Raw genomic sequence first — 27,248 nt, 5'->3', positions numbered from 1 at the left:
TTTTTTGTAGAGATGATATTTGAATGAGTATCTACAAAATAGACGAGTTTGATTAATAAAACACAATACGAAGTGAGCCCTACAAGAGTGTCTCTCAAATAAATTAATTTGAGAGAGATTGCGTTCCAGCTTTAGAGATATAGTGATGGTTGAGGCCCATGAGGGCAGTTTTTGTAGTTGTAAAAATCAGGTAAACCACCACAAGGTTTTGCTAATTCCAAAAACAGCATTAACATCCAGTGGGCTCTGATATTTCAGCAATTCACATATGGCCACAGATACCCGAGCATATACCCATAATCATGATATGAAGTATCTGGTGGTGGTGATGTCTACCGATGAAGTCTGTTCTTCGGTTACTAAATTTGTATTTTTGGATAGAGAGAAATCGTGTGAGCAAGAAAAGTTGCCAAATGCTTTTGTAGAAAGTACGTAGGCTCATAACTAGAAAGACGTCGAAAATTTTAAGATAAAAACGTTTTTTTTTTTCCAAAAGCAGTTGGAACTACTTCGTCGATAAAATGCTTTTACAATTCAGAAACACTTTTAAGTTTTTCTGTCAAACACTGTTAGGGACATTTTTGATTGTTCTTAACCATTTCATTAGCAATCTCAAACACGTCCTGAGTGACACAAAGTACAGTTTAAGGTCGAAGTTTCAAACATTTTCACTTGTGCTATAGGATTCTATTCTATTGCTAAACTAAGATCAAAAAAGAAAGAAAAGAAAAGAACCAAAATGGTCTAAAAATAGCAAAAGGCAAGAAATAGAAAATTCATGAAAAGCCACACGGCCAGCCCAAGAAGGCCCACGCTTGGCCTTATCAGAAGAGAAGATACCCAACAAACAGTCCAATACCAAATCAGATAAAAAAGCGCAGGAATTATTAAATTAGGCGCGCGCTCACCTAATTCTTGTTCACTAAGATCAGGATATTCATCGGACCAAGAAAACACACGACAACAAATACTTCATATAACGTGTAGTCCTCTTCCTCCTCCTCCTCCTTTCACTTCAACCTTCTCACTCTCTCAAATCTTCCACTTCATTTCGAATTAAATCAAAACCCTAAAAGTAACTGGTTCGATCCGATTAGCTGAAAGCTTGGATCAGTATATCGCTATGGGTACTGCAGCACGATTTTACTCATTTTTTGTTTTTTTTTGTTTTTTTTTTCTGATCGCTGCTTTTTTGTTTTGTTTTTTGGCTTTTGTTTTGGATTTTGACGTTTTGGGTTGATTTGCAGCGACGGCGAATCCATTTCAGAAGATACTGACGGCGCTTGAGAAGCCAGATGGTGGTGAATTCGGAAAATACTACAGCTTACCAGCTCTCAATGATCCTAGAATTGGTTTGTTTTTTTGTTCCTCTAATTGGTTTTCTTGTATTCTCTGTTTGATTTTCGAGAAACATTAGGAAATGAGTAGAAATTTTGAGTCTTTGTGTTTTGTGTTGTGCAAAGTAGTTGTTTTGGATTATTGCAACGAAACAGTGAGTTCTTTTGTGTGATATACTTTAAAGTGTGAAACTTTGTGATGAAATATTGACCGTGTATTGGTGTTTGTGTTGCAGACAAACTGCCATTCTCTATCAAGATCCTTCTTGAATCAGCAATCCGTAACTGTGACGAGTTTCAGGTTAAGAGTAAGGATGTTGAGAAAATTATTGATTGGGAGAACACATCTCCCAAGCAGGTTGAGATCCCATTCAAACCTGCTAGAGTTCTTCTTCAGGTAAATACGTTGTGGATAGTCAGTGTTGGAACTTTTCATTACCACAACGTTAGTGATATGTGGATTGTCACTGTGTTTGTTCATCTGGTTCACAGGATTTTACTGGGGTGCCTGCTGTTGTTGATCTGGCTTGCATGAGAGATGCCATGAACAATCTAAAGGGAGATTCTAACAAGATTAACCCATTGGTGAGCTACACATATATGTGTGCACTATTGTCTCACATTGGCATTTCTTGTTTTCTATAACGTGATAGTCATTGGGTTTCATTATGCACATGCCATTTGCTTTTGTTCTCTTAATTATTTCAAAGAGTATCAGCATTAGTTTCTCATGAATGTAGGTCCCAGTAGATCTTGTCATTGATCACTCGGTTCAGGTAGATGTGGCAAGATCAGTAAACGCAGTGCAGGCAAATATGGAACTCGAGTTCCAGAGAAACAAAGAACGGTTTGGTTTTCTGAAATGGGGATCAAATGCATTCCATAACATGCTTGTTGTTCCTCCTGGATCAGGGATTGTTCACCAGGTAATTTAATTAATATGGAAACAAAAAAGTGTAATCTCTAATGTATAACGCCTATTTTCATTCCAGAATGCCAACCTGAGACATACAAATTGAATTTCTGATGTACAGGTTAATTTGGAATACCTTGGTCGAGTCGTGTTCAACACAGATGGCTTGCTTTATCCTGATAGTGTGGTTGGGACCGATTCTCACACAACAATGATTGATGGATTAGGTGTTGCTGGCTGGGGAGTGGGTGGGATCGAAGCAGAAGCCACAATGCTTGGCCAGGTAAAGGAGTTTATTTCCATGGAGAGGCCTGCTTTTTGATAAATAACTTGATATCTTCTTTTCATTACTGTGCCTTGTATTATATTTCACTTGGGTTTTATTGCAATGCACTACCTTCTGCAGTTTCTTATCCAGAAATATTCATTTGCTCTTTTAATTTTTTTTCAATACAGCCCATGAGCATGGTCCTGCCCGGTGTGGTTGGGTTTAAATTACTAGGAAAACTGAGAGATGGTGTGACAGCTACTGACTTGGTTCTGACAGTTACTCAAATGCTGAGGAAGCATGGAGTTGTCGGCAAGTTTGTGGAGTTCTATGGTAAACCCATATATGTAGTCTTAGTATCTAGTGATATTAGTTTTTTGATGATAGAGGCTCCAGCTGCTGTCTGGTTTGCTTATTCATCTCACATTAGATGTTGGCCTTTACTTTCTTATGCAGGAGAAGGCATGAGTGAATTGTCACTAGCAGACCGTGCCACAATTGCCAACATGTCTCCCGAGTATGGTGCGACTATGGGCTTCTTTCCTGTGGATCGTGTCACGTTGCAATATCTGAAACTAACTGGCAGAAGTGATGACAAGGTGAGTGCATGGTTAAACATTTTCATTATCCTGTCCGTTTGTTTATATGCTGAGATAAAAATTACCATGCAGGTTGCTCTGATAGAATCCTATTTACGGGCTAATAGGATGTTTGTCGACTACAATGAGGTACAATATGCGCACCCATGACCTTGAATACCATTCTATTGAACAACTTCTGCAATATGGTTTCTGAATGAATATTTTTCCTCAACTCAGCCCCAGGTTGAGAGAGTGTACTCCTCTTATCTGGAGCTAAATCTTAATGAAGTGGAACCATGCATATCAGGTCCAAAGAGGTACAATTTATTGTCAAATCAAGCTATTATGCACGCACTTAATACAAAATTTTAATTTCGATATTTTTTGATGTGCCACTGAGAAGCATATGTCTTGTAGGCCACATGATCGTGTTACTTTGAAAGAAATGAAAGTGGATTGGCACGCATGCCTTGACAATAGAGTTGGATTTAAGGTGAGAAGTTCCAGCATTAACACAAATTTTCATATAGTACGGCATGGAAACTGTAGGGCCATTTGAATATTCCAGAATTTGATTCTGTGAGTAAGGAAATTTCTATTTATTCTGTTTCCATGGTTAGAAAACCTTTTCCTCAAAAGCTTATCCTAAGGATGGGACATGGTGACACATGGACGTTTAAGATTTTGATTAAGAAGAGAAAATGCAAGGATCATAACTCATTTTTGGTCGATGACCATAGAAAACTTTCAGTGTCTTAGGGCCCGTTTGATAACCGTTTCAATTTTAGTTTTTAGTTTTCATTTTTTGTGCTAGATTATAGAGGGAAAAGAGTGAGAGTGAGAGTGGAGATGGGATTGAGAGGGAACATGAGAGTGGAGGATGGGAGGGATGAGTAACAAAAGTGAAAACAAAAACAAAAAACTGAAATCTATTTGAAATTGTTTTCACTTTTCTGACTCCTGCTTCTCATCCTCCCCTCTCATCCTCACTCTCAATCTCATCCTCACTCCCATTCTCACTCTCATTTTCCTCTATACTCTAGCACAAAAAATGAAAAATGAAAACTAAAATTGAAATGGTTATCAAACAGGCCTTTAGTTTTCCATTTTAGTAATTTGATGACTGAGACTATTGCTCATAGTAGTTTTAGTGATATGATCATAATGGGTAATTGTGCATCAACCCTCTCTCTTTTTCTTATGTTTCTTGCATGGTATTGCAGGGTTTTGCTGTGCCGAAGGAATCTCAAAATAAAGTTGTAGAGTTCACATTTCACGGAACCCCAGCACAGCTAAGGCATGGGGATGTAGTTATAGCAGCTATCACCAGTTGCACAAACACCTCAAATCCTAGTGTAATGCTTGGAGCTGCTTTGGTTGCAAAGAAAGCTTGTGAATTAGGATTGGAGGTTGGATGTCTCTACTTGTAGCTCATTTCTCATAATGGTATAATCATTCATAGGATGAAAAAGAGAAAGTGAGAAAAGAAATATATTATGCTAGAACCACTAGAAATTGCTGCCCCCATGTTTTTTGGTCTACTGAATACTTTTGGAGTTGAATAATGAAGGTGTGGAAGCTTATCTTATTTCAGCATTATATAATGTAGGGCATTATAGTGAGTCTTTTTAATTAATTCTACGTGCAATGTGTCTTTTATTAGGTCAAGCCATGGATTAAGACAAGTCTTGCTCCGGGTTCTGGGGTTGTAACCAAATACTTGCAAAAGAGGTACTTTTAAGAATCTCTGTACCACATCTTTGGAAAGTTATACTACTTTTGTAAGGTATTCATCATAAGTCATGTATTGTCCTGCAGTGGGTTGCAGCAGTATTTGAATCAGTTAGGGTTTCATATTGTTGGGTATGGATGCACCACATGCATTGGGAATTCAGGAGATATTGATGACGCTGTGGCATCAGCTATTACAGAAAATGGTATACTTTCTATAAATTTTCTACAGTAGTGCTACTCTATGGAGTCTTGCAAGGTGACTAAGTAGTTGATTTTCTCCTCATTTACAGATATTGTAGCTGCCGCTGTGTTGTCTGGAAATAGGAATTTTGAGGGTCGTGTGCATCCTTTAACAAGGGCCAATTATCTTGCTTCTCCTCCCCTTGTTGTTGCCTATGCTCTTGCTGGAACGGTACGGAGCTCATAAGTTCTTGCACAGCTGCTTGTTACTATCTGTATCATGTTATGTTATATGCTTCTTTTCTGCTATTCATATGCATATGCCTTTTTTGTTGTGCTAAAATGATTTTGTGCCTGTCACATTTGTCTTTTTGGTGCAATATCTCATTCGTTGGCTGTGGTGCAGGTAGATATTGATTTCGAAACAGAACCAATTGGGTTGGGAAAAGATGGTAAGAAGATATTTTTCAGGGACATTTGGCCATCTAATGAAGAAGTAGCGGAGGTAAATTGCTCTACTGCTTTACTGGGAATTTCTTTTTACTTTTCTGATAACTTTGGAATGAACTCACTAGTACAGTTACTATAGAAATTGAGGGATTGGAAATTCTTGTTGGTCTAATTATTCTGTCTTCAGGTTGTGCAATCAAATGTGCTTCCTCATATGTTTATGGCTACATACGAAGCAATCACCAAAGGAAATCCAATGTGGAATCAGTTATCCGTACCGGATGGCACTCTTTATGCCTGGGACCCAAAATCAACTTATATACATGAGCCACCTTATTTCAAAGATATGACCATGTCTCCTCCGGGCGCTCATGGAGTGAAGAATGCTTACTGCTTGCTCAACTTTGGAGATAGTATCACAACTGACCACATCTCACCTGCTGGTAGCATCCACAAAGACAGTCCAGCAGCCAAATACCTTCTGGAACGTGGTGTTGATAGAAGGGACTTCAACTCTTATGGAAGTCGCCGTGGTAATGATGAGATTATGGCAAGAGGCACCTTTGCAAATATTCGGCTAGTCAATAAATTTTTGAAAGGAGAAGTTGGTCCCAAAACAATCCATATTCCCACTGGAGAGAAACTGTCCGTGTTTGATGCTGCCATGGTAATGCCCACTCATCTTAACTTTTACATAAGGTTATCCAAAAATGGTTTAAATTTCTTGGGAAGACTATCTGTATTCAATGTTTTAAAGTTGATGCCTTCAAGCCCCACCTGAATCTACAATTTTTGCTCTTTGACTTTTATTAACAGAGGTACAGAAGTGAAGGGCATGCTACGATTATTTTGGCTGGTGCTGAATACGGGAGTGGAAGTTCTCGTGATTGGGCTGCTAAGGGTCCAATGCTACTGGTATGCCCTCTGGCAGTATCCCATTCCATTTTAATTCAAATATATGTTTGCCATCTTTGACTTATCTAATGAAGTCTGCTTTAAATCATAATTATTTTCAGGGTGTGAAGGCGGTCATAGCAAAGAGCTTTGAGCGCATTCACCGCAGTAATCTTGTGGGCATGGGCATCATTCCACTATGTTTTAAGACTGGGGAAGACGCAGACACTCTTGGGTTAACTGGTGAGGAACGTTACACCATCAATCTTCCAAGCAGTGTTGGTGAAATTAAACCCGGACAGGATGTTACAGTGGTGACAGATAATGGCAAATCCTTTGTATGTACACTACGATTCGATACAGAGGTAATGGACTGCATCATGCTCTGCTTCTTTTGTATCTTTATTAGCCTTGTCAAGTTCAGGTTGCTTCAAAATTCCCTTGTTTCTTCTTCGTTGCAGGTTGAGCTGGCATATTTTGATCATGGAGGCATTTTGCAATATGTCATCAGGAATCTGATCAAAAGCTAGATCAACCAGAAAAGGCTATTGGCATGCAGGTGTAGTTCAACATTGTACCAATTTTTCCTCAAGTTCTAATAATCTACATGGTTCGGCAACAAAACGTTGTTTCAATCCCAGAGCTGACCCCAACTACATTATAAATAATGGAATATTGGTGGGAGTATTCTATTCTTGTATCAGAATATTCAGGCGTTTTAGCGTTTGTATTAATCGTGATGAATTTTTTTTGATATTATCATGTCGTTGATGGTTTTCTAAATTTTCCATTTTTAACTTTTTAACTTTTGGTTTATAAGGTGTGGAGGGCAATCAATGCGACCTTGTTTTCGGCTAGAGCGTTTTAACTTGTGTTAACACATAACATGACAATTGAAAACTTATTTTCAAAAGGTGTTAGGTCAACCACAGTAAGTCACATTATTGGAGTGATGCTCGTGTGTACGTAAGTCATGTATTTGAGTGATGCTCATGTGTATGTATTTGACAGCGTGTGAAATTGATGCTTCACAAAGCTCCCAACTGGCACCTACACATGCGTGCGATTGTCACACAAACTATCCACAAGATTGTAGCAAGTCCATCGATTGTGTGATTTGAAATTCCAGGAATTTGAATCATCCTTGTCTCGGGGTTCGGGGTGAACCTGACATGGGTTGATTCCATACAAGAATACATGAATAAACATACAATTGGAACGTGCAATTTTTTGGTTTCCTGTGAATGAACAAGCTCATTTCTTTTCACTGTTTCTTTTCAACAACTCAATGTCCTAAACCTTCTGAGAGTTGGAATGCCCATAAATAAAAAAAGAACATAGATGTTTTATTTTATCAGGGGTTGTAATAACAAGAATATATAGCTAAGAAACAAAAATTGATTTAGTAGAAGAGCAGCTGTAGTACATCAAAACCTAAGTGGCATGCAGGCGCCGATCGGTGTATTAGGTTACAAATGAGACTTGAAGCACAAGTACTGAAGCTCTGGCTTGAGATGTTGACAAGTACTACAACATAAGAACTCATATAGCCTGCCAGAGGTAATCGTAAAGAAAACAATATTATATAATTGAAATGTAGAAATAGCATGACAGCATAACCTGAACCAAGCAATACATAAGAACAAAAGCATAGAACAGTCAATTGGCCCATTTTGGGAATTTGAGAAACTGAATGTGGTAGCTTCACAGAATGCAGCAACCATATAAACTGTTAGTTATCTATTTTGGGTATGGATAGTTACCTTTGGTGTAATAGTTTAAATTTTGTACTCGTTGACACGCACCCATTTAGTAGATGACCATTTATTTCCCTTAATCACAGGGCATCCGCCTGAAATAAACAGGAGAGAAATTTGACTCATTATTAATAAAGGTATTACAAGTCAGCATGTTTGTGAATGAACTAATAAAAGTTCGAAATCTGATGCACAAAAAAAAATCATTGAAATCTATGTTTTAAATTAGGATTAAATTCATAAAGGAAGCACGCATAAACATGTCATTTTCCATGATGGATATTTTGGAATCATAGAAGCCTGAAATTGATGCTTCACAAAGCCAATAATTAATTGAGATATTTAGTCATATACCCAATCTTAGCACAAAAAATATAAATAAACCCTACACCATTTAATTTCTATAAACAAACCCCAAAAAAACTCAAAAAATAACAGCTGGCTCTATTTAATTTAATTTTGATTATTAAATTACTTTGATGCCCTATTGAGTGTTTTGGGTTTTTTTATGAGCTTTTGGGGTTGGGCTTGTTTTAAGAAATAGATGGCATTTTTGTAATTTATAAGAAGTTAAAAGCCTCTATTATGTTGTAAATGGACTTTGGATGTGTTTCTAAAGTCCATTTCATATAGGGTATTTTGGGTCTCTATATTGGGTATAATAGTGAATCTCCCTAATTAATTATGAGTAAGCTACTAACCATGCAAACTTGAAGGATCCAGAGATGCATCAGGCCTCATGCTCCAGAAAAGCAACGCGTCCCCCATCTTGGGTTTAACAGAAAGTCCCTTTTTCCCACATTCAGATAGCTCATCCCACCAAGGCACAGAACTAATATTCCCTTCGGCAGCAGGGAACACAGTCTCACCCCCTTCTTCAACATCTGAGCTGCACCACATGGGAGGAGAAAACATTTCCGAAGAATATTAGTGGGTCTATGTAGTGCACCAGAAGTAAGGGTGTTTAGGCAGACACACTATGAAACTTACAGGTACATGAGAACCGTAGCTATACGTTGACCTCCATTCCTAGTGTTGAACTCATCTTGAAAGTAGTCATAGTGAGGCTCATACTTCTGTCCAACTTCATAGTGGAGAACTTGAAGTCCCTCCCCGTGTTCTGTATTTCGTGTAAAAAACAGCTCGTGAATTGTATGGAACATGCATAGCTACATTATTAATAGATGAACATCATAGCTTTAGGTAAACATTGTAGTCCACATGAAGGCAGTACCTTCAACTTTGAAGGCAGAAAAATCAGTAAAAGGCACAAAAAATACATAAATAAGAGGGCATGAGTTCAACAGCATACCTACAGGTAAAAAGGTGAAATTAGCAATTCTCTTCTCAATGTTCCTGATAATTTTATCGCGCCCTCTTTGCAAAAATGTTCCAGAGCTTGTACGGACCCTGCATACAAGATATACAACAATTGCACCGCACATGAGGGGATAAAGCAAGGGAATGAAAAGAAAGACAATAGATTTTCCCATCTACATCTTTTAACTGAAATGACACAAGGGAATGAAGTGAGAAACCAAGACCTGCTATCTTTGCTCTTTCCAGTTTCACTATCAACTACTGTTGACTTGTGCATACTAGGTTTGGCAAGATCGATTAGATATTCACATTCCTCCTTGGTCTGCCAAAATTAGCCAACTGAGTTCAGCTTTTGGTGAATTTAGATTGCATCAAATCCAGGTATATATGAAGCCTTAATTTCACCCAAAACCATATGCAATTACGTTAATTCCACACTAAATGCTACCCAAGATATATTGGCACAATTATCAGAAACTCCAACACACCATAGATGCTCATTTCGATTTTTCCGAAAATACAAGCTACTAATTCAGAAACATCATAAATTCTTCATGAGTGAGAGAGTTAAAGCGAGCTCACCAAGAAATTGTGATAGATAAATGCTCTCGGCTCCCATGAGATGACTTCGACCCACTGCTCCCCTGCCCCTTCTTCTTCATTTCTATTAAAGTCAAAACAATTACCAAATTACCAACCAGAATTGAAACCAAAAAAAAAAAAAAAAACCTCAAACCGACCCATCACGCACCTGTCGGCACTCTTCCGTACAATCGAGCTGAGATCGTTTGCCTTGGCCGAGTTGCCGGAGGAGCCGCTCGGGACCGAGAGTATTCCCAGGGCGAGAAGAATGAGGATCACGAAAGTGAACATGACGAGCAAAGTGAGGACCAGCGTGGAGGAAGAAGACGATGTTTTGCGAGTCTGAAGGCGCGCGTGCCTTGGCTTAACCGCCATTGATCTGTGAGAGATTGAACTTGAACCCTAGAGATTAAGATCGAGGATTGGATTTGGAAATGGAAACTGGAACAGCAAGATCTGAAGGTCTGCGATGAGAGATTTGATTATATTATAACATCTTACGTCTACCCTCTCACAACCTCTACGCGCTTTTGTTTTCAAAGTCTCAAATTAAAATCCCAGTACTGTATCTGCTTATAAATCGTATTTAATTCTTTTTTGCCTTTTTTATGTTTCTTCTATCTTTTTATATATGCAATTATTCTCAAGAAAAGGAAAATTATTAATTACAACTTTCCCTTCGTCAAAATAACAATTATCTATGGCTTAGTCCTCAACACATTAGGTGTTCCTTTGTCAAAATAGTACTCTTGACATGTTACGTTTTTCTTTGTGATAATCCGACACGTTCGACTTATTTTAATACATTAATTCTTATTAAAATGTATGAATGTGCGGTTCAAATTAACAATATTGTTAGATTTATTTGAGGTCTTTTGACACAAAATTTAGAGCCGTGTTGATCCATTCTACCAATTGCTGCAAATGCTGCGGTTGATTCAGATTTTGAGGTTAATAATTAGAGATCCAAAGTTTGATGACTCAAAATATTTTGGGTTTACAATTACAAATTCTCTACATATTTCAGTGAAGTTAGGAAGGGTACTTGAGGTCTGTTTGCTACAGTCAAGATTAGGCCAGACTGATGTTAATATTCTTGTTATTTGGGATTGGCTGCTAACAATCCAACATTTGAATTTGGACCTTCCAGCATGTATTTTGAGCAGAAAAGACTAGTCAAAATTTTAAGAATATTCAGAAAGACAGCATCCTGTTATGCTGAACAGAAACAGAAAAATATGTCATGACCTGCATATTGCACTGCACACACAAACCAAACAAACAAAGGGACTCTTTTCTTTACACTACATCCCAATTAAATTCTGTGGTTTTGTTTAGAAATACACCACATGATGAAACCAATGCTTGCAAAGGCTGCAAACCTTTACTTATTCCAAAGAGACATACAATTCATGAACCATTTTCAGTCCAATCAATTGAAGCCGCTGCTGATCAGCTGTTCTAAAACACACCGAGAGAGGTAGGGTAGAGAGGGGTGGGCTTATAGGCAAAACAATTGGGAACATACGTGGAGGTGCGCCTTTTCGGAGGCTCCATGGACTCTATGGCTGGCTGGTTCAAGTATGCATACTTGCTCTTTGTCCACCTGCAAACATGTTTGTTTAAAATCTCTGTTGAGAGGACTTTGAGAATTTTCAAGCAGGCTTATTATTGAACTTGATTGAGCCATTTGATTGATTGAGACAAATTAACTCACCAGTCCTTAATCCCAACGCGAACTTCGTTGTTGTTTCCATCCTTGTTGCTGTCATTAGTGGCTGCAGCAGAGCTATCCTTATCGTTGGCTTTGTCGTCGTCGTTCAAGGACTCCTCAAAACTTCTGTAATCTTCCTCCTATACAACACACACCTTCAACAAGTTAAGCAAATGTAAGAAATTCAAATGCTTCTTTCAGCCTACCCTCCTAACAATTCATTTTGAAGTCTTTTCTTTTGCCAAGAGATTCTGCATAATTGCAAAAACTAGGCTGCAATGAAGATTTGATCATCTCTCTTAAAATTTTAGCCAAAGTCCCTTTTGAATGCATGGCTTTTTAACTTGTGTCATGAAAAATCTTACCGAGAGCTTGAGGGCTCTAATACGTGCTGCAGCCTTGATAGCAGCGAGGAGGTGCTCCTCTTCCTCAATGCGCTTCTGAAACCAGAACCTGGCAATTTCTCGCTTTGTCACACTCTGTGGCGCATCCTTCTCAGCCCAGAACCTTGGAAGTGGTGGAGGCGGTGGAGGCGGTGATGCCGGTGCCTCCACTATTTGCTTCATCTTCATGCTCATCCTTTTGCCTACTTGAATTCGCAACGGTGCCTGCTCTATCTGTGAAAGATTGCAATATGGGGGAAGGAATAACTAATGATTGAAAGACTTGGATATCGATTTTCACGACCAACCCTCCATAGCTACTGCTCCAACCTAACTTTCAAACATGACTGATAGCTTCGTTTTCCAGTCACAACGCCCATTTCTATTCTCTAATCAGCCATTTTACAAAGGGGGGTTGAATTTTAATTTTATATCAGTTAGCTAGAGCCTGGCGGTGTTGCCCGTTAAGAAGAAGCACAAAATACAACGAAAAATTGACTGGTAGTTGCAGATCGAAACTTCGAGTAAGATTGAGAATTTAGATTGCAGTAACTCCCCACCTAAATATTTTGGCAGAATGTTCTTAATTCCAAGCATCCAAAAAATTGACCAACCCCAAAAAAGTCCACCGACAAATGTGCTTTTAGTTGCTAATCATCTTTTTAATTTCATAACTGGATTCCTGTCCTTCAACCATTAAGAAAATAGGCTGCTGCCTGCCCAAAACGAAAAGTCCACAGCTTTAGCCTCAAATTGAAACCAACAAGAGAAACAAGGGGATTTTTTTTTTTTTTATTTCCAAATTTCCCAGAAAATGCACCTGGATTTTGCTGTTTTTAATGCAATAATTTTTGTGGGAATTATATCAAAATTTTCAGACTTAAGATTAATTACAAATTTAATACGATCTTCTTCAACCACAAGACAGTATATAGAATCAACATAATAAAAAACACAAAAGACCCTTTACAGTATGTTAAAGAAAAACAACTTCAAACATTACAGAAACAATTCTCAGAATTCCAACTAAGTCCCAGACGATGAAACACGAAGGGCCTTGGTCTTGAATCTATATCTAGCAGCTCTGGGAATGACCTGGCTGGGCCCCATGTGGAACTGACCTGGACTGTCAGTCATGGGGGGCCCATCATCGTAGATATGCCCGACGAGCCGCCCGCAGCCGTTGCACTTGATCTTGGTCCTGGTCCTCTGGATGCCCCAGTAGTTTCTGGTTTCGAAAAAGGGCCTGATCTTGTCCTCCTTCTCGAACCTGAACTTGGTGCCGTCGACCCACGAAAACGACAGCGTTCCCTTGTTGCCGGCCTCGAAGAAGAAGTCCGGTGGGTAGAGATAGGAGGCGCTTAGGTTCAGGTTTGCCCCGCACTCCGTGCAGGTGTAGATCGAATCGGAAGCCATTGTTGAGTTGAATTTGGGTTTGGAGAAGAAGACGTTTCGCATTTTGGCGTTTGGTTTTTGAGCTGACGGGGAGAGAGGTGAGGAGAATTTTCCAAACCGCGTTTGGCTACGTGGCGTGGAAAATCAGGTGGACCCCATCACAGCAGCGATGGGTGATCCAATGGGAAAATACAACCCGACCCATCTATTGCGAGCAAATAAGTACAGCCAATTTTCTAATATTTGATTGGCCATTTGGAATTTGGGGCATAATTAGGTCTCGTGTTTGGTCATGATGAAATACCAAGATTGTCCACATATATATATATATATATATATTCTCAATTTTAAATCATTTTAAAAAATGAGTTAAAAAGCAAAAACTATAAATAAGAGTAAAATGTGTTGTAAAATAGACAGGGATATGAGAGTAATAGATAATGTGAAAGCATAATTGTATTTATGGCATGTTTACTAAATTATATGGAATTGAGATAGGAGTTGTGTTAATTACTAAAATGTTCTCGTTGTTAGGTTAAAGTATATGATAAATTTAGAATTTTTAAAATTGTGTGAGGATATAATAGGTAAAAAAAATATGAATTCCTAATGAGTCAGTTTTCCAGGAATTAAAATATCATCTCCCACTCAATAATTGAATTACTCAAAAATCAGGAATTCAATTTCCTAATTTTGTATAAGGCTCCACTTACTTTGTAATTCTTTGATGTGAAGTAAAGCAGAATCCTCCATAGATGGTAATTCAATTCATAATTAGAATTCTAATTCTTGATTAATAAACACACCATTAGTGAAATTGTATTTACTCTCTCAATGCTATAATGAGTAGCATTTGCTCCTCTCTAACATTTATCAGTGTATTTATTCATATTATTAAGACACACAATTTAATGCATTTGTTGTAGCATACATCCAAAGTCTTTCCCTTTTTTTTAATAAAAAACAAAGTCTTCTCCTTTCCAATAACCCTATGTTTGGATGAATGAATTAAAAAATAGATACTTTTAAAATGACAGAATTTAGATTTCCATTATTTCAATTTATGACAATTGAAGATTTCCAAATATTTAGCATAAAAACTTAAAAATGTTTATGTGTATACAAATATGTTTTCGTACTTTTATGTATTATAAAAGTACTTTTTCAGAAATCGGTTGAATTTTTATCAAACAAAATTTGTTGTGCTTTCTAACAAAAGCATACCCAAACGGGATCTTAATTGTGAGGATTTGTATTTCTTATTCACCATATAAAATAAAAAAAAATTTGTGCTACCATGTCATCTCATGGCAAACTTGAGTTGAGCATGCTATTACACAAAAGAAAAAAAATAAATATTTGAGTTGACATTGGGCCTATATTTATTGTATGGGCTCATGTTATTCTTGTACCCTTATGTTCTAAAGATCTTGTTTCATTAGATCCATCTCCAACCATGAGAGGTCATACTTAAAATTTGAGATTTTTAGTCCAAAATCATCTCCAACCCATGTATTTGGAGGGGGGTAATTTGAGTGGACTGGAAAATGGGGTGGAATTTCGTCTCAGATTCTAGTCCATACAGAATTTTTGTGGGGCCCATTTCGCAAAAGATAAGAGACACGTGAGGCCACATTTGAAGCAAATGGATTGTTGCCCACTACCCCAAGTTGCTGGCCACTTGTCAAAGCCTAGGCAACTTAAAAATTGGACTTCTATGGCTGCATTTAAAATGGGCTTCTTTCAAAAAATTTTAAAAAAACCTAAAGGCTAGAAATCAACGATTTATATTAAATTTTGGCTGGATCAAAGGGAAAAAAATTAATCCAACAGCTGAAATTTAAATCCAAAGGTCAAAATAAGTAAATATATTTTATAAGTTGGATGCAACCTCAAAACATATCCTAAACTCTATAAATACCCATCAATTTGTTAATAAAATTATGTTTGTGAAATTTCAAAAAATTTATGTCAAAATGTTCAAAAAAATAAATCATGAAGTAATATGCAAAAATTAATTTTAAAAAAATTAACCACAAAAACAAAATAGGATTATATTATTCTTTAATAATTTAATAAAGTTGCAGAATCAAATTATGAATCCGCAAGGTTGGAGAAAAAAACAGTTTGAGTCCTAAAAATATATGAATAGTTGTATTTTGAAGGTGAAAATTTGAGTTTAGCAACACGATTGGAATGGCTTATGTGCCCAACTCACCCCAACACAGAAGAAATGTAAACATTGTCGCATGAGGATATTATTGACATTTCACCTATCATTACCGATAAGTTCGATTTGCTTTGCCGCCACGCGTATGGAGGAGGCAAGGCAACCATGGTTAAAATTAGAGGGTAATTTCGTCTTTACAAAATTATTATTATTTCATTTTTTTATTTTTAATAAGTCGGTAGCCCCTAGGTTCACCTATTTCGCCTATAAATATACGCTTAGTGCCTCATTCTCTTTCGATTTGTTGGAGACTCTCTCGAAGAGTTCCAGAGAAGATCGAGCAACATCGATCTCTCGCAGTCGCCATAAACAGAATTCAAATTAAACCGAAAAATATAAAGAGAAAACAAAACATAAAGAAAACCCAAAATATAAAGAGAAACAGTTCGTTATTTCCACTGAATTTCACTCACTCACACCTTGTCTGAAAAACCCTAGGTTTTTTCTTCTTTCCATAATCGATCGAAGATCGCCATGGATATACGCTTCCCATTCTCGCCGGCGGAGGTTGCCAAAGTCCGCTGTGTTCAGTTCGGCATTCTGAGCCCGGACGAAATAGTAATTTCCGTTTCCTCTCTATTCTTCGTTTTATCTTTCTATTCTCGTCTGTTTGTTTGCTGAGAAAGGAAATTAATGGAAAAAGGAATGGAAATCCTGTAACTGCTTATGCTTCTGCTTTCTCTTGCGAGTTTTCAAATTCGAAAGCTCTTTTACTGAGCTTGTTCGATTGAGTAGTGATTGGATGAAGTGTTAGGGTTTGATGAATATTGTATTTAGCTTTCAAATTCGAAAGCTCTTTACTAAGTTTGTTAGATTGAGTAGTGATTGGATGAAGTGTTAGGGTTTGATGAATATTGTATTTAGGTGAATCGGAGAATGCTGAAACCTTTTATGTGTTTTGTTTGCAGAGGCAAATGTCTGTAGTGCAGATTGAGCACAGCGAGACCATGTTGGGAGGCAAACCCAAGACGGCAGGTTTAAGTGATCCTCGACTTGGTACAATTGACAGAAAAATGAAATGTGAAACATGTACGGCCAACATGGCTGAGTGCCCGGGCCATTTTGGGCACCTTGAGCTTGCCAAACCAATGTTTCACATTGGTTTCATGAAGACCGTGTTGTCCGTAATGCGATGTGTTTGCTTCAATTGCTCAAAAATTCTAGTCGATGAGGTACTTAGAAGACTTAAATTATCTCTGCAAACTAGTCTTCGGCTTTGTTTAATTGACTTTCAAGAACTACGTTATTTAGGTTGGCAAACATTAAATTGGTAAGCATGTTACTCTTTTGAGATAGATTGAAAGGTCATTTGGAAGTATTTGGCTGTTGTATTCCCCGTTTGTAAACTTGATGGTTGTTTTGGTGGCTTGAACGAATACAATGCATATCCTTCTATCCTCAGTGGTGTATGGGATTTTCTAAAGTGTTTTGTTGGAAGAAATAGAGAGGAAAAAGATTAATTAGGATGAAGTTTAACAGCGGACACTTCTTATGATTAGGAAAAATAGGAGTGAGGAATTAGTTTCTTCTTTTATGTGTGCATATTGAAGGAGTGTTTCCTAGGCACAAACCTTTAATCGTGCGCGTTTCATTTTTGTCATGAAATGAGCTATTACCGTAAAGTTTCCTTTATATGGGATATGTTATTTTTGGAGACAACGATTATGGCAAGGCTTGCTTTACGTAAAATTTAATTCTTAATGATCAACAATTTCTCTTACCTATTTGCTGATGTTTCATTGTGTTGGCTGTGTTTGCCTCAAGGATTCTGAAAGGGTTTTTGTTTAAAAAAAAAATCTTAAAGCTTAAGTATAGACAATTGTTAATCGTAACAAGTTTTATGCGACTTTATTTTGCAGGATGATCACAAGTTTAAGCAGGCTTTGAGAATTAAGAGCCCAAAAAATAGGCTAAAAAAGATTTTGGATGCATGCAAAAACAAAACCAAATGTGATGGTGGTGATGAAATTGATGTCCAAGGCCAGGAATCTGAAGAACCTGTAAAGAAAAGTCGGGGCGGCTGTGGTGCTCAGCAGCCCAAGCTCTCTATAGAGGGTATGAAAATGAATGCAGAGTACAAAGCCCAACGGAAGAAAAGTGATGACCAGGAACAGCTTCCTGAACCTGTGGAAAGGAAACAGACACTTACTGCAGAAAGGGTTGGCATACTTCATTTAGACAGATTCTTCCTTTTATCACACTTGCATGATGCTAACATATTGTTGAATTTGTTTTAGGTTCTTAGTGTCTTAAAAAGGATAAGTGATGAGGACTCCCAGTTATTGGGATTGAACCCTAAATATGCTCGTCCTGACTGGATGATTTTGTTCTGCCTATTCCTCCACAACCTGTGAGACCCTCTGTGATGATGGACACCTCATCCAGGAGTGAGGTAAGCTTCTTTTGTGCAGTTTTTCTCTGTTTAGAGACCAGTAGCAAGCTGACAATTTTAGTCGCTGAAGAGATAATCTAGGCATTTGTTGTTGGTGATCACTGACTTCATTTGTTTTCTGTGTCCAGGATGATTTAACACATCAGTTAGCCATGATTATTCGTCACAATGAGAATCTGAGGAGACAGGAAAGAAATGGGTCACCTGCTCATATAATTTCAGAGTTTGCACAACTGTTGCAATTCCACATAGCCACATATTTTGACAATGAGTTGCCTGGACTACCGAGGGTATGTGTACATGGGAACATATTTCTTCATAGTAGCTATATGCTTTTATGTTGTCTTTATTTGTATGTATATACATATAAACTTCTGTTAACTGGTAAGATATTTTTTTTTTCATGCATATGCTGAACCTTTTCTTTACTGAACAGGCTACTCAGAGATCAGGGAGGCCTATTAAATCAATATGTAGTAGGCTTAAGGCAAAGGAAGGCAGAATAAGAGGAAATTTAATGGGGAAGAGAGTTGATTTCTCAGCACGAACGGTGATTACTCCTGATCCAAACATAAACATTGATCAATTAGGAGTACCATGGAGTATTGCTTTGAATCTCACGTACCCAGAGACTGTGACTCCATATAATATTGAAAGGTAAACTTTATTTGTTTATTTTCTCATCTTTGTGCTTTTCTACCTTTTTCTTTTCTTCTTCAGTTCATTCTATTTTCTATTAATGGAATATTCTTCAATTATAAAAAAAAAAACAGGTTGAAAGAGCTTGTTGAGAATGGGCCCCATCCTCCACCTGGTAAAACTGGTGCGAAGTATATAATACGAGATGATGGGCAAAGGCTTGATCTTCGTTACTTGAAGAAAAGCAGTGATCATCATTTGGAGCTTGGATATAAGGCATCGCTCTTTTATTCTGATAAGTTTTGATCTGGGTCTTTCCTATTTAAGAATCACTTCTGAACTTCTACTATTGTGGTCTCAGGTGGAGCGTCATTTGAATGATGGAGACTTTGTCCTCTTCAATCGTCAACCTAGTCTCCATAAAATGTCTATTATGGGGCACAGAATCAAGATCATGCCGTACTCAACTTTTCGCTTGAATTTGTCTGTGACCTCTCCATACAATGCCGACTTTGACGGGGATGAGATGAACATGCATGTTCCTCAGTCTTTTGAAACTAGGGCAGAAGTACTGGAGCTCATGATGGTGCCCAAGTGCATAGTGTCTCCTCAGTCAAATCGACCCGTGATGGGAATTGTGCAGGATACCCTTTTAGGGTGTCGTAAGATTACCAAGAGGGATACCTTCATAGAGAAGGTAACTGTGACCTGACCATTGTCGCCCCCTCCTGAAAATTGTGTTTTTCATTAGCTACCTAGTCTTATATTGAGTGATTCTTTTCAGGATGTTTTTATGAATATTTTGATGTGGTGGGAGGATTTTGATGGAAAAGTTCCTGCTCCTGCAATTTTGAAGCCACGGCCATTGTGGACTGGCAAGCAAGTCTTCAATCTTATAATACCAAAACAGATAAATCTCCAAAGGACTTCTGCATGGCACTCGGAAGCAGAAAGTGGCAACGTTACCCCTGGAGATACTTTTGTTAGAATAGAGAAGGGGGAGCTACTTGCTGGAACACTTTGCAAGAAGACACTTGGGACATCTACAGGAAGTCTGATACATGTCATATGGTATGCAATTTACTCTATTTAGTTCAGAAATGGATTCATTTGTGTGTCAATTATTTTCTTAAAAGAATGTAGCAGCACTTTTATGCACAGAACGGACCTGAATCTTGGTTGCTTTGATGTGTATGTCATGATATGATGGTGTAAGCCCAATATACTCTACCCAAAATCGTGGAACTTTTCATTCTTTTGTTGGACTTGTGAAGTGTACTCCCCCTAGTATATGATATGACATAATGGATCCAAATTGGAAATATCTTAATTTTAGGCCCAAAAAAAAAAAAGTTCTACTTCCATTTGGGTATCAAGCATATAATTTGACCACCAAAAAATAAAATTCAACAAGAAGAGAAGTTTAATGGATTGAATTTTCTTGTTGTGCAGGGAAGAAGTTGGCCCGGATGCTGCTCGCAAGTTCCTGGGTCATACCCAATGGCTTGTTAACTATTGGCTACTCCAAAATGCTTTTAGCATTGGAATTGGAGATACAATTGCTGATGCTGCAACAATGGAGAAAATCAATGAAACAATTTCAAAGGCGAAAAATGAGGTGAAAGATCTTATAAGTAAAGCCCAATCCAAGCAGCTGGAGGCTGAACCTGGACGAACCATGATGGACTCATTCGAAAACAAAGTGAACCAGGTTTGTTTGTTTTTGTTTTTGTTGTTTTTTTTTTTTTTTTTTTGTGTATGCAATTTATTCTGGTGCCTACTGTTAAGTGATAATATATTTGGTTTGGTTAGGTTTTGAATAGGGCTCGTGATGATGCTGGAAGTAGTGCTCAAAAGAGTTTATCGGAGAGCAACAATCTTAAAGCCATGGTTACAGCAGGGTCCAAAGGGAGTTTTATCAACATATCCCAGATGACTGCTTGTGTGGGGCAGCAGAATGTTGAGGGTAAGCGTATCCCTTATGGGTTCATAGACCGGACATTGCCCCACTTCACTAAAGATGATTATGGACCAGAAAGTCGTGGATTTGTAGAAAATTCCTACCTGCGTGGGTTAACTCCACAGGAGTTCTTTTTTCATGCTATGGGTGGGAGGGAAGGTCTTATAGATACTGCAGTCAAGACATCTGAGACTGGGTACATTCAAAGGAGACTGGTGAAGGCTATGGAGGATATTATGGTCAAATATGATGGCACTGTCAGAAATTCATTGGGGGATGTTATACAGTTTCTTTACGGGGAAGATGGGATGGATGCTGTTTGGATAGAATCACAAAAGCTGGATTCTTTAAAGATGAAAAAATCAGAATTTGATAAGACTTTTTCGTATGAGCTTGATGATGAAAATTGGAATCCAGACTACATGTTGCATGAACATGTTGAGGATCTCAAAACTATTAGAGAGTTTCGCAATGTGTTTGATGCAGAGGTTCAGAAACTTGAAACAGACAGATTACAACTTGGAACAGAGATAGCAGTTACAGGTGATAATTCTTGGCCATTGCCTGTTAACCTGAAGAGGCTCATTTGGAATGCACAAAAAACCTTTAAGATTGACTTCCGAAGGACTTCCGATATGCACCCGATGGAAATCGTGGAAGCTATTGATAAGCTCCAGGAGAGGCTGAAGGTTGTTCCTGGTGATGACTTGTTGAGTGTTGAAGCTCAAAAGAATGCTACACTGTTTTTCAGCATTTTACTTCGCAGCACTTTTGCTAGCAAACGGGTGTTGGATGAGTACAGGCTTACTCGTGAAGCATTCGAGTGGGTTATTGGGGAGATAGAGTCACGCTTCCTGCAATCACTTGTAGCACCTGGCGAAATGATTGGTTGCGTTGCTGCACAATCTATTGGTGAGCCTGCCACTCAGATGACACTGAATACTTTCCACTATGCTGGTGTGAGTGCAAAGAATGTTACCCTAGGTGTTCCCAGGTTGAGGGAAATTATTAATGTGGCTAAGAGAATCAAAACGCCATCTCTGTCTGTCTACTTAAAGTCTGAAGCTAATAAAACAAAGGAGAGGGCAAAAAATGTCCAGTGTGCTTTGGAATACACCACTCTCAGAAGTGTAACTCAAGCTACAGAAGTGTGGTATGATCCAGACCCCATGAGCACAATAATTGAAGAGGATGTTGATTTTGTCAACTCTTACTATGAAATGCCAGATGAAGAGGTTAACCCTGATAAAATTTCTCCTTGGTTGCTTCGCATTGAGTTGAATCGCGAAATGATGGTGGATAAGAAGTTGAGCATGGCTGACATTGCTGAGAAGATCAATCTTGAATTTGACGATGATTTAACTTGTATATTCAATGATGACAACGCGGAAAAGTTGATCCTTCGAATCCGTATCATGAATGCTGAAGCTCCAAAAGGGGAATTGGTTGATGAATCTGCTGAAGATGATGTATTTTTGAAGAAGATTGAGAGTAACATGCTGACAGAAATGGCTCTTCGAGGTATCCCAGATATTAACAAAGTGTTCATTAAACACGGTAAAGTTAACAAGTTTGATCCGAGTGAAGGATTTAAAGCAGAGCAAGAGTGGATGCTGGACACAGAAGGTGTTAATCTCTTAGCTGTCCTGTGTCATGATGATGTTGATGCCCGGAGGACAACGAGTAATCACTTGATTGAAATTCTTGAAATTCTTGGAATTGAGGCAGTTCGTCGGTCACTGTTGGATGAGTTGCGTGTTGTCATATCTTTTGATGGGTCTTATGTGAATTATCGGCATCTGGCTATCCTTTGTGATACCATGACCTATCGTGGGCACTTGATGGCCATTACTCGTCATGGCATCAATCGAAATGACACCGGTCCCATGATGAGGTGCTCATTTGAAGAAACTGTCGATATTCTTCTTGATGCTGCAGTGTTTGCAGAAACAGACTATTTGAGAGGCGTAACTGAAAACATAATGTTAGGCCAGCTTGCACCTATTGGCACAGGAGACTGTGCCCTGTATCTCAATGACGAGATGTTGAAGAATGCAATTGAACTCCAGCTACCTAGTTATATGGATGGTCTTGATTTCGGTATGACACCATCTCGTTCTCCAGTGTCGGGAACCCATATCATGAGGGCATGATGTCTCCAAATTATTTGCTGAGCCCAAACCTTCGTCTGTCACCCATTTCAGATGCCCAGTTTTCTCCCTATGTTGGAGGAATGGCATTCTCTCCTACTTCATCTCCAGGCTACAGCCCATCATCCCCTGGCTACAGTCCGTCCTCCCCTGGATACAGTCCCACGTCCCCTGGTTATAGTCCCACCTCACCCGGGTACAGCCCCACTTCTCCTGGGTACAGTCCCACCTCTCCAACCTATAGTCCTAGTTCTCCAGGTTATAGTCCAACCAGTCCGGCCTATTCTCCTACAAGTCCATCATACTCACCCACCTCACCCAGCTATAGCCCCACTTCTCCAAGTTACAGCCCCACTTCTCCAAGTTACAGCCCCACATCTCCAAGTTACAGTCCAACTTCACCAAGTTACAGTCCAACATCACCTGCTTACAGCCCGACATCACCTGCTTACAGCCCGACTTCACCTGCATATAGTCCCACATCACCTTCCTACAGCCCTACATCGCCTTCCTACAGCCCTACATCGCCTTCCTATAGCCCAACGTCGCCCTCCTACAGCCCCACATCTCCATCCTACAGCCCAACCTCACCGGCCTACAGCCCAACTTCTCCTGGTTACAGCCCAACTTCTCCGAGTTATAGTCCAACTTCTCCCAGCTATAGCCCTACATCTCCAAGTTACAATCCTCAGTCAGCCAAATACAGTCCTTCGTCGGCATACTCTCCAAGCAGTCCAAGATTGTCACCATCTAGTCCATATAGTCCTACGTCTCCAAATTACAGGTGAGCTGTCTATCGAACTGCACTTATGGCATCAGAGTTGCTGAGTGTGGTTGACTGATCAGTGCTTATGAGTGGGATTATTACTCTGACATGATTTATAAGCCTCTTCAGTTCCTTGCTCATTGACTTGCCACTTATAATTATGAAGGAAATCTCATCACTACTTGTGTTCTTTTCTTTTCTTTTTCTTTTTTTATTGCAGCCCAACCTCACCATCGTATTCACCTACGTCTCCATCTTACTCTCCTTCAAGCCCTACGTACAGTCCTGGAAGGTAAGCTTCCTTTGTTTGGTCACCTCTGACCACACTTCCTATATTTGCCTTTCTAATTTAGAATTTTTGGAGTCTACTTGGTATTTGTGTGTGTATTAATTTGTTGAAATATGTCTGTTTTTTTCTTTCTAATTTTGTTCTTGTTCAGCCCATTTACCTCTGGAGTGAGCCCAGATTATAGTCCAAGTTCTCCACAATACAGGTAAACTGGGAAACAATATTCTCTCGCTAGATATTTCTTGTTTTGATCTTCATTGTGCTCTGCCAAAATGTTCATCTGTTTTCCTCGTTGCTTTTGTTTCCACGCAGTCCAAGTGCTGGGTACTCACCTAGTCAACCTGGGTACTCGCCGTCGTCTACTAGCCAGTACACACCTCAAACGAGCGAGAAGGATACTAAGGATGACAGAAGCACTCGTTAATGCATTTTACATTTAGAAGTTTGAGATGATGTAGAGGTATATTTTTCTTCAAGCTTTTATCTTGTGGGTGCCTATTAAATTGAGTGGGAATTTCCCTTTGTGCTCCAGGTTGATTACTGCTTATAACGCAGTTTGTTCAGAAAATGCTTTTTTAACATTTTTTTTTTTTTTTGGTTATTAGGATTTTTTGTTTCCATGTCATCAGTTCTGTGCATCCTTATGTTATTTATAAATGCCACTCATGTTTTATCTATCTGAATCTACAGCAGCTCACCTGCAGCTATCAGAGAATCTGGACTTGTAATGTGGATAGGTTGATGGAAGTGGGGAGTCGAATTAAAGTTGGACGATCAACTGCAGGATGTAAGCTGGTTTTGCAGCGCATCCATGTCTAAGTTGCTTCCTGTATATAGCCCGAGACTAGATTTTACGTGTTTTACTACTAGCGGTCGATTTTACGTTGAAAAAAGACCCACTCCTGGTCATGCATCTCAACTTTGGACCACCCTTTTGGTTTTGGTTCCAAAAAACTTTGCAACTGTACTATTTCATATTGCACATCTAATTTGTTCAGGTGCACTGCGTGTAATCAAAATAGTTTGGCTCTCGATCTTATTGTAATTGTAATTTTGACGTTCTAGCAGGACATTTTCCTCTCTTGATTAGCAAGCTTGGTTTTGAACTTCGAACAAAAAGTTTATAATTTGTTAAATTTGTTGTCACACGTTGCTATCCTTCTCTATCAGGCTCTTCTTTTAAAAGTTGTTGACCCCTTTGGATGTAACCTTCCAACACAAACTTGAACGATAAGGAATTAACAAAACGTTGACATTCGAGAATGGCATGCCAAGTGGAGCTTGCACTGGTAATGCAATTATTTAATTCTAGGCGGCAAAAACCTTTCTAACCATTCCAGTACACTGTCTATGAAGAGGTCAACAATCTCGTTCCCTCTCCGGCTCTTCCAAAGCCTCTAAAGACCTCTCTCTCTCTCTCTCTCTCTCTTATATAAACACACAAGTATACAACAAACACAGCTAGAAGAGCTGCAAGAACAATTAAACTGAAAATCAATGGAGAAACAATCAAGACTTATTGGGAGCAGAATTCTGGAGCTTTTATCAAAGGCTGCACAGCCTGCAGTCACATACCACAGCCCACCTCCCAGCCCTAGAAAAACCCCAGGTCCAATGACATCACTCATACCCTCTGAGGCCAGAAGGAAGCCCAGGAATGGAATTACCTTTGGTCCAAAAGAACCCACTTCTCCAAAAGTCTCATGCATGGGTCAAATCAAGGGCAAGCAGAAGAAGAAGAAGAAGAACCAAAGCAAAAGCAAGTCAAATACTAGCAAGAGGGCTTGCCCTCCACCACAAGAAAGCTCCACCTGCAATCTAGTTTCATGTGTTCCTAATAAGGTGAAGAAAAAGACATCAAAGGGTTTGCCCAAGGAAGCCCCACCAAAAGAAGGTGATGAAAATGACAACAACAACCCTGATGGTTTGGTGGCCGGCTCATCTAGAGGTCCAGAGAGAGTGCCTTCTTTGGGTCAGATGAGGAGGTTTGCAAGTGGTCGTGATGTGCTGGCTGATTTTGATTTGATATTGGAGGTTCATGATGATCAATTGGGTGATGTGAAAAATAGGGTGGGTGGCGATAGTCAAGAAGGAGAGCGATGTTAAGTACGGACCAGAAGAAAGAAGTTACTTCGAGGAAAAGAAGAACCATTTCTCCTCATCCAAATCCTCTTTAATTGTAAAAACACATGTGCAAAAAAATTAATCAATGTTTATGGGGTGTTTATGATAATTGTTGTGGCAATACTGATCAGTAACTCTTGAGATTTTTTTTAACCAAGATGGTTTTTCCTGCAAACCAAACAAACATTTGAAGAGCTGTTCAGCTGACTGGTGGTTTTGGTCGTAGAGGGCTCTGTGGCTGCAATTTTAATACACATGTAAAATGCTTGACACTTGAAAAGAGTTCAAATTCTTGCATTATTTTACTGGAAACAAACCAAGAAATAAAATTCATCTTTACAAGATACCAAACCCTTCTTTCCTAGGGCAGCTGTTGCGTCAGAATTTTAAATGGCAGTGTCTTCAAGCCATCCTTCACATCAGCAGGCCAGCCAGCCATGTGGGTTTCTATATTTCTGGAATAAAGAATTGCATAAACAGGAAATGATGGAAGGACAGATATTTTGGGTTTGGGATTTGGTTTGTTGCTCAATGAGGAAATAAAATAATTATTTTGTGAAGATTATGTTTGTGATGGTGAGAGTGAGGGTAGGACATCTTTCCAACTACACTGATAATGATTTGTGGGCAGTAGGGTAAAGATGTAGGCAAAATAAGTAAAGCAACTTGAGGAGGAGACTTTCTACTTTTCCATGATTCTCTTCTTTTAAACGTAAATGTATTCAAAAGTTGGATTTAAAATCTCATAAGGAATAAACAAGCACCTAATCAAGCCAAAGTTAATTAAATATTAGGTTATGACACTATTCCTAGAGCATGCCGATTGCATTCTGACTGGCAAAAAGGAGCCAGGAGCAGCTACCAAATGGAAAAAAATCTTTCTTGTAATGGAAATAGCAAAAAGTGATATCCTCGTTGTAGGATAGTTTTTCTCCAACACATGGTATGAAAAAGATGGTAATTTTCCGACATGACTCGATTCGGCAAACATAAACAATCTGATTTTACTGCAAACACATTTATCTAACATTATATGGGGAAAAAAAAAGTTATACTTTTCTCATTTTAAAATTATTCTAACATGGATTAATATAAAAGATTTTAGATGATTTCTCATGCCTAATATTAAAATGGGTTGGCGTTGATTGACGCTATAAGTAGATGGTGGAGCCACAAGCTCCATACAAAAT

The 27,248-nt window shown here is 38.7% G+C and overlaps 6 protein-coding genes and 1 long non-coding RNA gene across 8 annotated transcripts; 4 read left to right on the top strand and 3 right to left on the bottom strand.

The window, feature by feature from the left end:
* Positions 1-854: 854 nt before the first annotated feature.
* On the top strand, positions 855-7,113 carry LOC103340381 (aconitase 1). The gene is made up of 20 exons (XM_008243789.2): positions 855-1,127; positions 1,248-1,352; positions 1,574-1,734; positions 1,830-1,922; positions 2,078-2,263; positions 2,372-2,533; positions 2,707-2,851; positions 2,975-3,117; positions 3,190-3,246; positions 3,337-3,416; positions 3,517-3,592; positions 4,323-4,508; positions 4,763-4,830; positions 4,918-5,036; positions 5,124-5,245; positions 5,420-5,518; positions 5,651-6,130; positions 6,280-6,378; positions 6,480-6,722; positions 6,819-7,113. Exons 1-20 carry the CDS (start codon positions 1,124-1,126, stop codon positions 6,885-6,887), a joined length of 2,697 nt encoding a protein of 898 aa, XP_008242011.2. The 5' UTR covers positions 855-1,123; the 3' UTR covers positions 6,888-7,113.
* A 33-nt stretch (positions 7,114-7,146) lies between these two features.
* Positions 7,147-7,583, top strand: LOC148914599 (uncharacterized). The gene is made up of 2 exons (XR_016122679.1): positions 7,147-7,288; positions 7,369-7,583. It is a non-coding gene; the product is annotated as an uncharacterized LOC148914599 (long non-coding RNA).
* On the bottom strand, positions 7,488-10,580 carry LOC103340380 (putative prolyl 4-hydroxylase 10). 2 transcript variants are annotated; one of them, XM_008243788.2, is made up of 8 exons: positions 10,186-10,580; positions 10,017-10,098; positions 9,659-9,756; positions 9,427-9,524; positions 9,105-9,234; positions 8,816-9,003; positions 8,121-8,209; positions 7,488-7,908 (listed from the first exon to the last, which is right to left on the bottom strand). In XM_008243788.2, exons 1-7 carry the CDS (start codon positions 10,389-10,391, stop codon positions 8,136-8,138), a joined length of 876 nt encoding a protein of 291 aa, XP_008242010.1. In that variant the 5' UTR covers positions 10,392-10,580; the 3' UTR covers positions 7,488-7,908; positions 8,121-8,135. The 2 variants fall into 2 exon arrangements, with proteins under 2 accessions (XP_008242010.1, XP_088898883.1); XM_089042757.1 differs by having other exon boundaries at positions 9,105-9,283; positions 9,431-9,524; positions 10,186-10,579.
* A 661-nt stretch (positions 10,581-11,241) lies between these two features.
* LOC103340379 (Big1) lies at positions 11,242-12,380 on the bottom strand. Its single transcript, XM_008243787.3, has 3 exons — positions 12,096-12,380; positions 11,734-11,870; positions 11,242-11,622 (listed from the first exon to the last, which is right to left on the bottom strand). Exons 1-3 carry the CDS (start codon positions 12,306-12,308, stop codon positions 11,478-11,480), a joined length of 495 nt encoding a protein of 164 aa, XP_008242009.2. The 5' UTR covers positions 12,309-12,380; the 3' UTR covers positions 11,242-11,477.
* Positions 12,381-12,973: 593 nt separating this feature from the next.
* On the bottom strand, positions 12,974-13,618 carry LOC103340378 (methionine-S-oxide reductase). The gene has a single exon (XM_008243786.3). It carries the CDS (start codon positions 13,569-13,571, stop codon positions 13,140-13,142), a length of 432 nt encoding a protein of 143 aa, XP_008242008.2. The 5' UTR covers positions 13,572-13,618; the 3' UTR covers positions 12,974-13,139.
* A 2,358-nt stretch (positions 13,619-15,976) lies between these two features.
* Positions 15,977-25,080, top strand: NRPB1 (RNA polymerase II large subunit). The gene is given in 17 exon segments (XM_008243784.2): positions 15,977-16,296; positions 16,647-16,910; positions 17,598-17,897; positions 17,976-18,060; positions 18,063-18,130; positions 18,259-18,420; positions 18,567-18,787; positions 18,904-19,045; positions 19,131-19,466; positions 19,554-19,840; positions 20,222-20,480; positions 20,582-22,856; positions 22,859-23,663; positions 23,866-23,937; positions 24,086-24,139; positions 24,247-24,394; positions 24,625-25,080. Coding segments are annotated over 16 exon segments (5,526 nt in total). The 5' UTR covers positions 15,977-16,212; the 3' UTR covers positions 24,359-24,394; positions 24,625-25,080.
* A 351-nt stretch (positions 25,081-25,431) lies between these two features.
* LOC103340376 (uncharacterized protein At1g76070-like) lies at positions 25,432-26,040 on the top strand. Its single transcript, XM_008243783.2, has one exon. It carries the CDS (start codon positions 25,432-25,434, stop codon positions 26,038-26,040), a length of 609 nt encoding a protein of 202 aa, XP_008242005.2.
* The last annotated feature ends 1,208 nt before the right edge of the window (positions 26,041-27,248 follow it).

Source organism: Prunus mume, linkage group LG8 (genome assembly GCF_029339155.1).
Source record: "Prunus mume cultivar Tortuosa linkage group LG8, ASM2933915v1, whole genome shotgun sequence".
Classification (NCBI taxonomy): domain Eukaryota; kingdom Viridiplantae; phylum Streptophyta; class Magnoliopsida; order Rosales; family Rosaceae; genus Prunus; species Prunus mume.
Note: the sequence above shows the minus strand (reverse complement) of the source record. Positions and strands in the feature narration are given on the sequence as shown.

Excerpts from the sequence above, each read along its gene's own strand:
- LOC103340379 (XM_008243787.3), bottom strand. The coding sequence starts at position 12,308 with ATGAGCATGAAGATGAAGCAAATAGTGGAGGCACCGGCATCACCGCCT. Across the intron at positions 11,871-12,095 it reads TTAGAGCCCTCAAGCTCTCG|GAGGAAGATTACAGAAGTTT; the intron begins GTAAGATTTTTC and ends TGTGTTGTATAG. Across the intron at positions 11,623-11,733 it reads CGCGTTGGGATTAAGGACTG|GTGGACAAAGAGCAAGTATG; the intron begins GTGAGTTAATTT and ends ACATGTTTGCAG.
- LOC103340381 (XM_008243789.2), top strand. Across the intron at positions 4,509-4,762 it reads CTTGTGAATTAGGATTGGAG|GTCAAGCCATGGATTAAGAC; the intron begins GTTGGATGTCTC and ends GTCTTTTATTAG. Across the intron at positions 5,037-5,123 it reads ATCAGCTATTACAGAAAATG|ATATTGTAGCTGCCGCTGTG; the intron begins GTATACTTTCTA and ends CCTCATTTACAG.
- LOC103340380 (XM_089042757.1), bottom strand. The coding sequence starts at position 10,391 with ATGGCGGTTAAGCCAAGGCACGCGCGCCTTCAGACTCGCAAAACATCG. Across the intron at positions 9,284-9,430 it reads CTAATTTCACCTTTTTACCT|CTATGCATGTTCCATACAAT; the intron begins GTAGGTATGCTG and ends TTAATAATGTAG. Across the intron at positions 9,004-9,104 it reads GCTACGGTTCTCATGTACCT|CTCAGATGTTGAAGAAGGGG; the intron begins GTAAGTTTCATA and ends CATGTGGTGCAG.
- LOC103340376 (XM_008243783.2), top strand. The coding sequence starts at position 25,432 with ATGGAGAAACAATCAAGACTTATTGGGAGCAGAATTCTGGAGCTTTTA.
- LOC103340378 (XM_008243786.3), bottom strand. The coding sequence starts at position 13,571 with ATGCGAAACGTCTTCTTCTCCAAACCCAAATTCAACTCAACAATGGCT.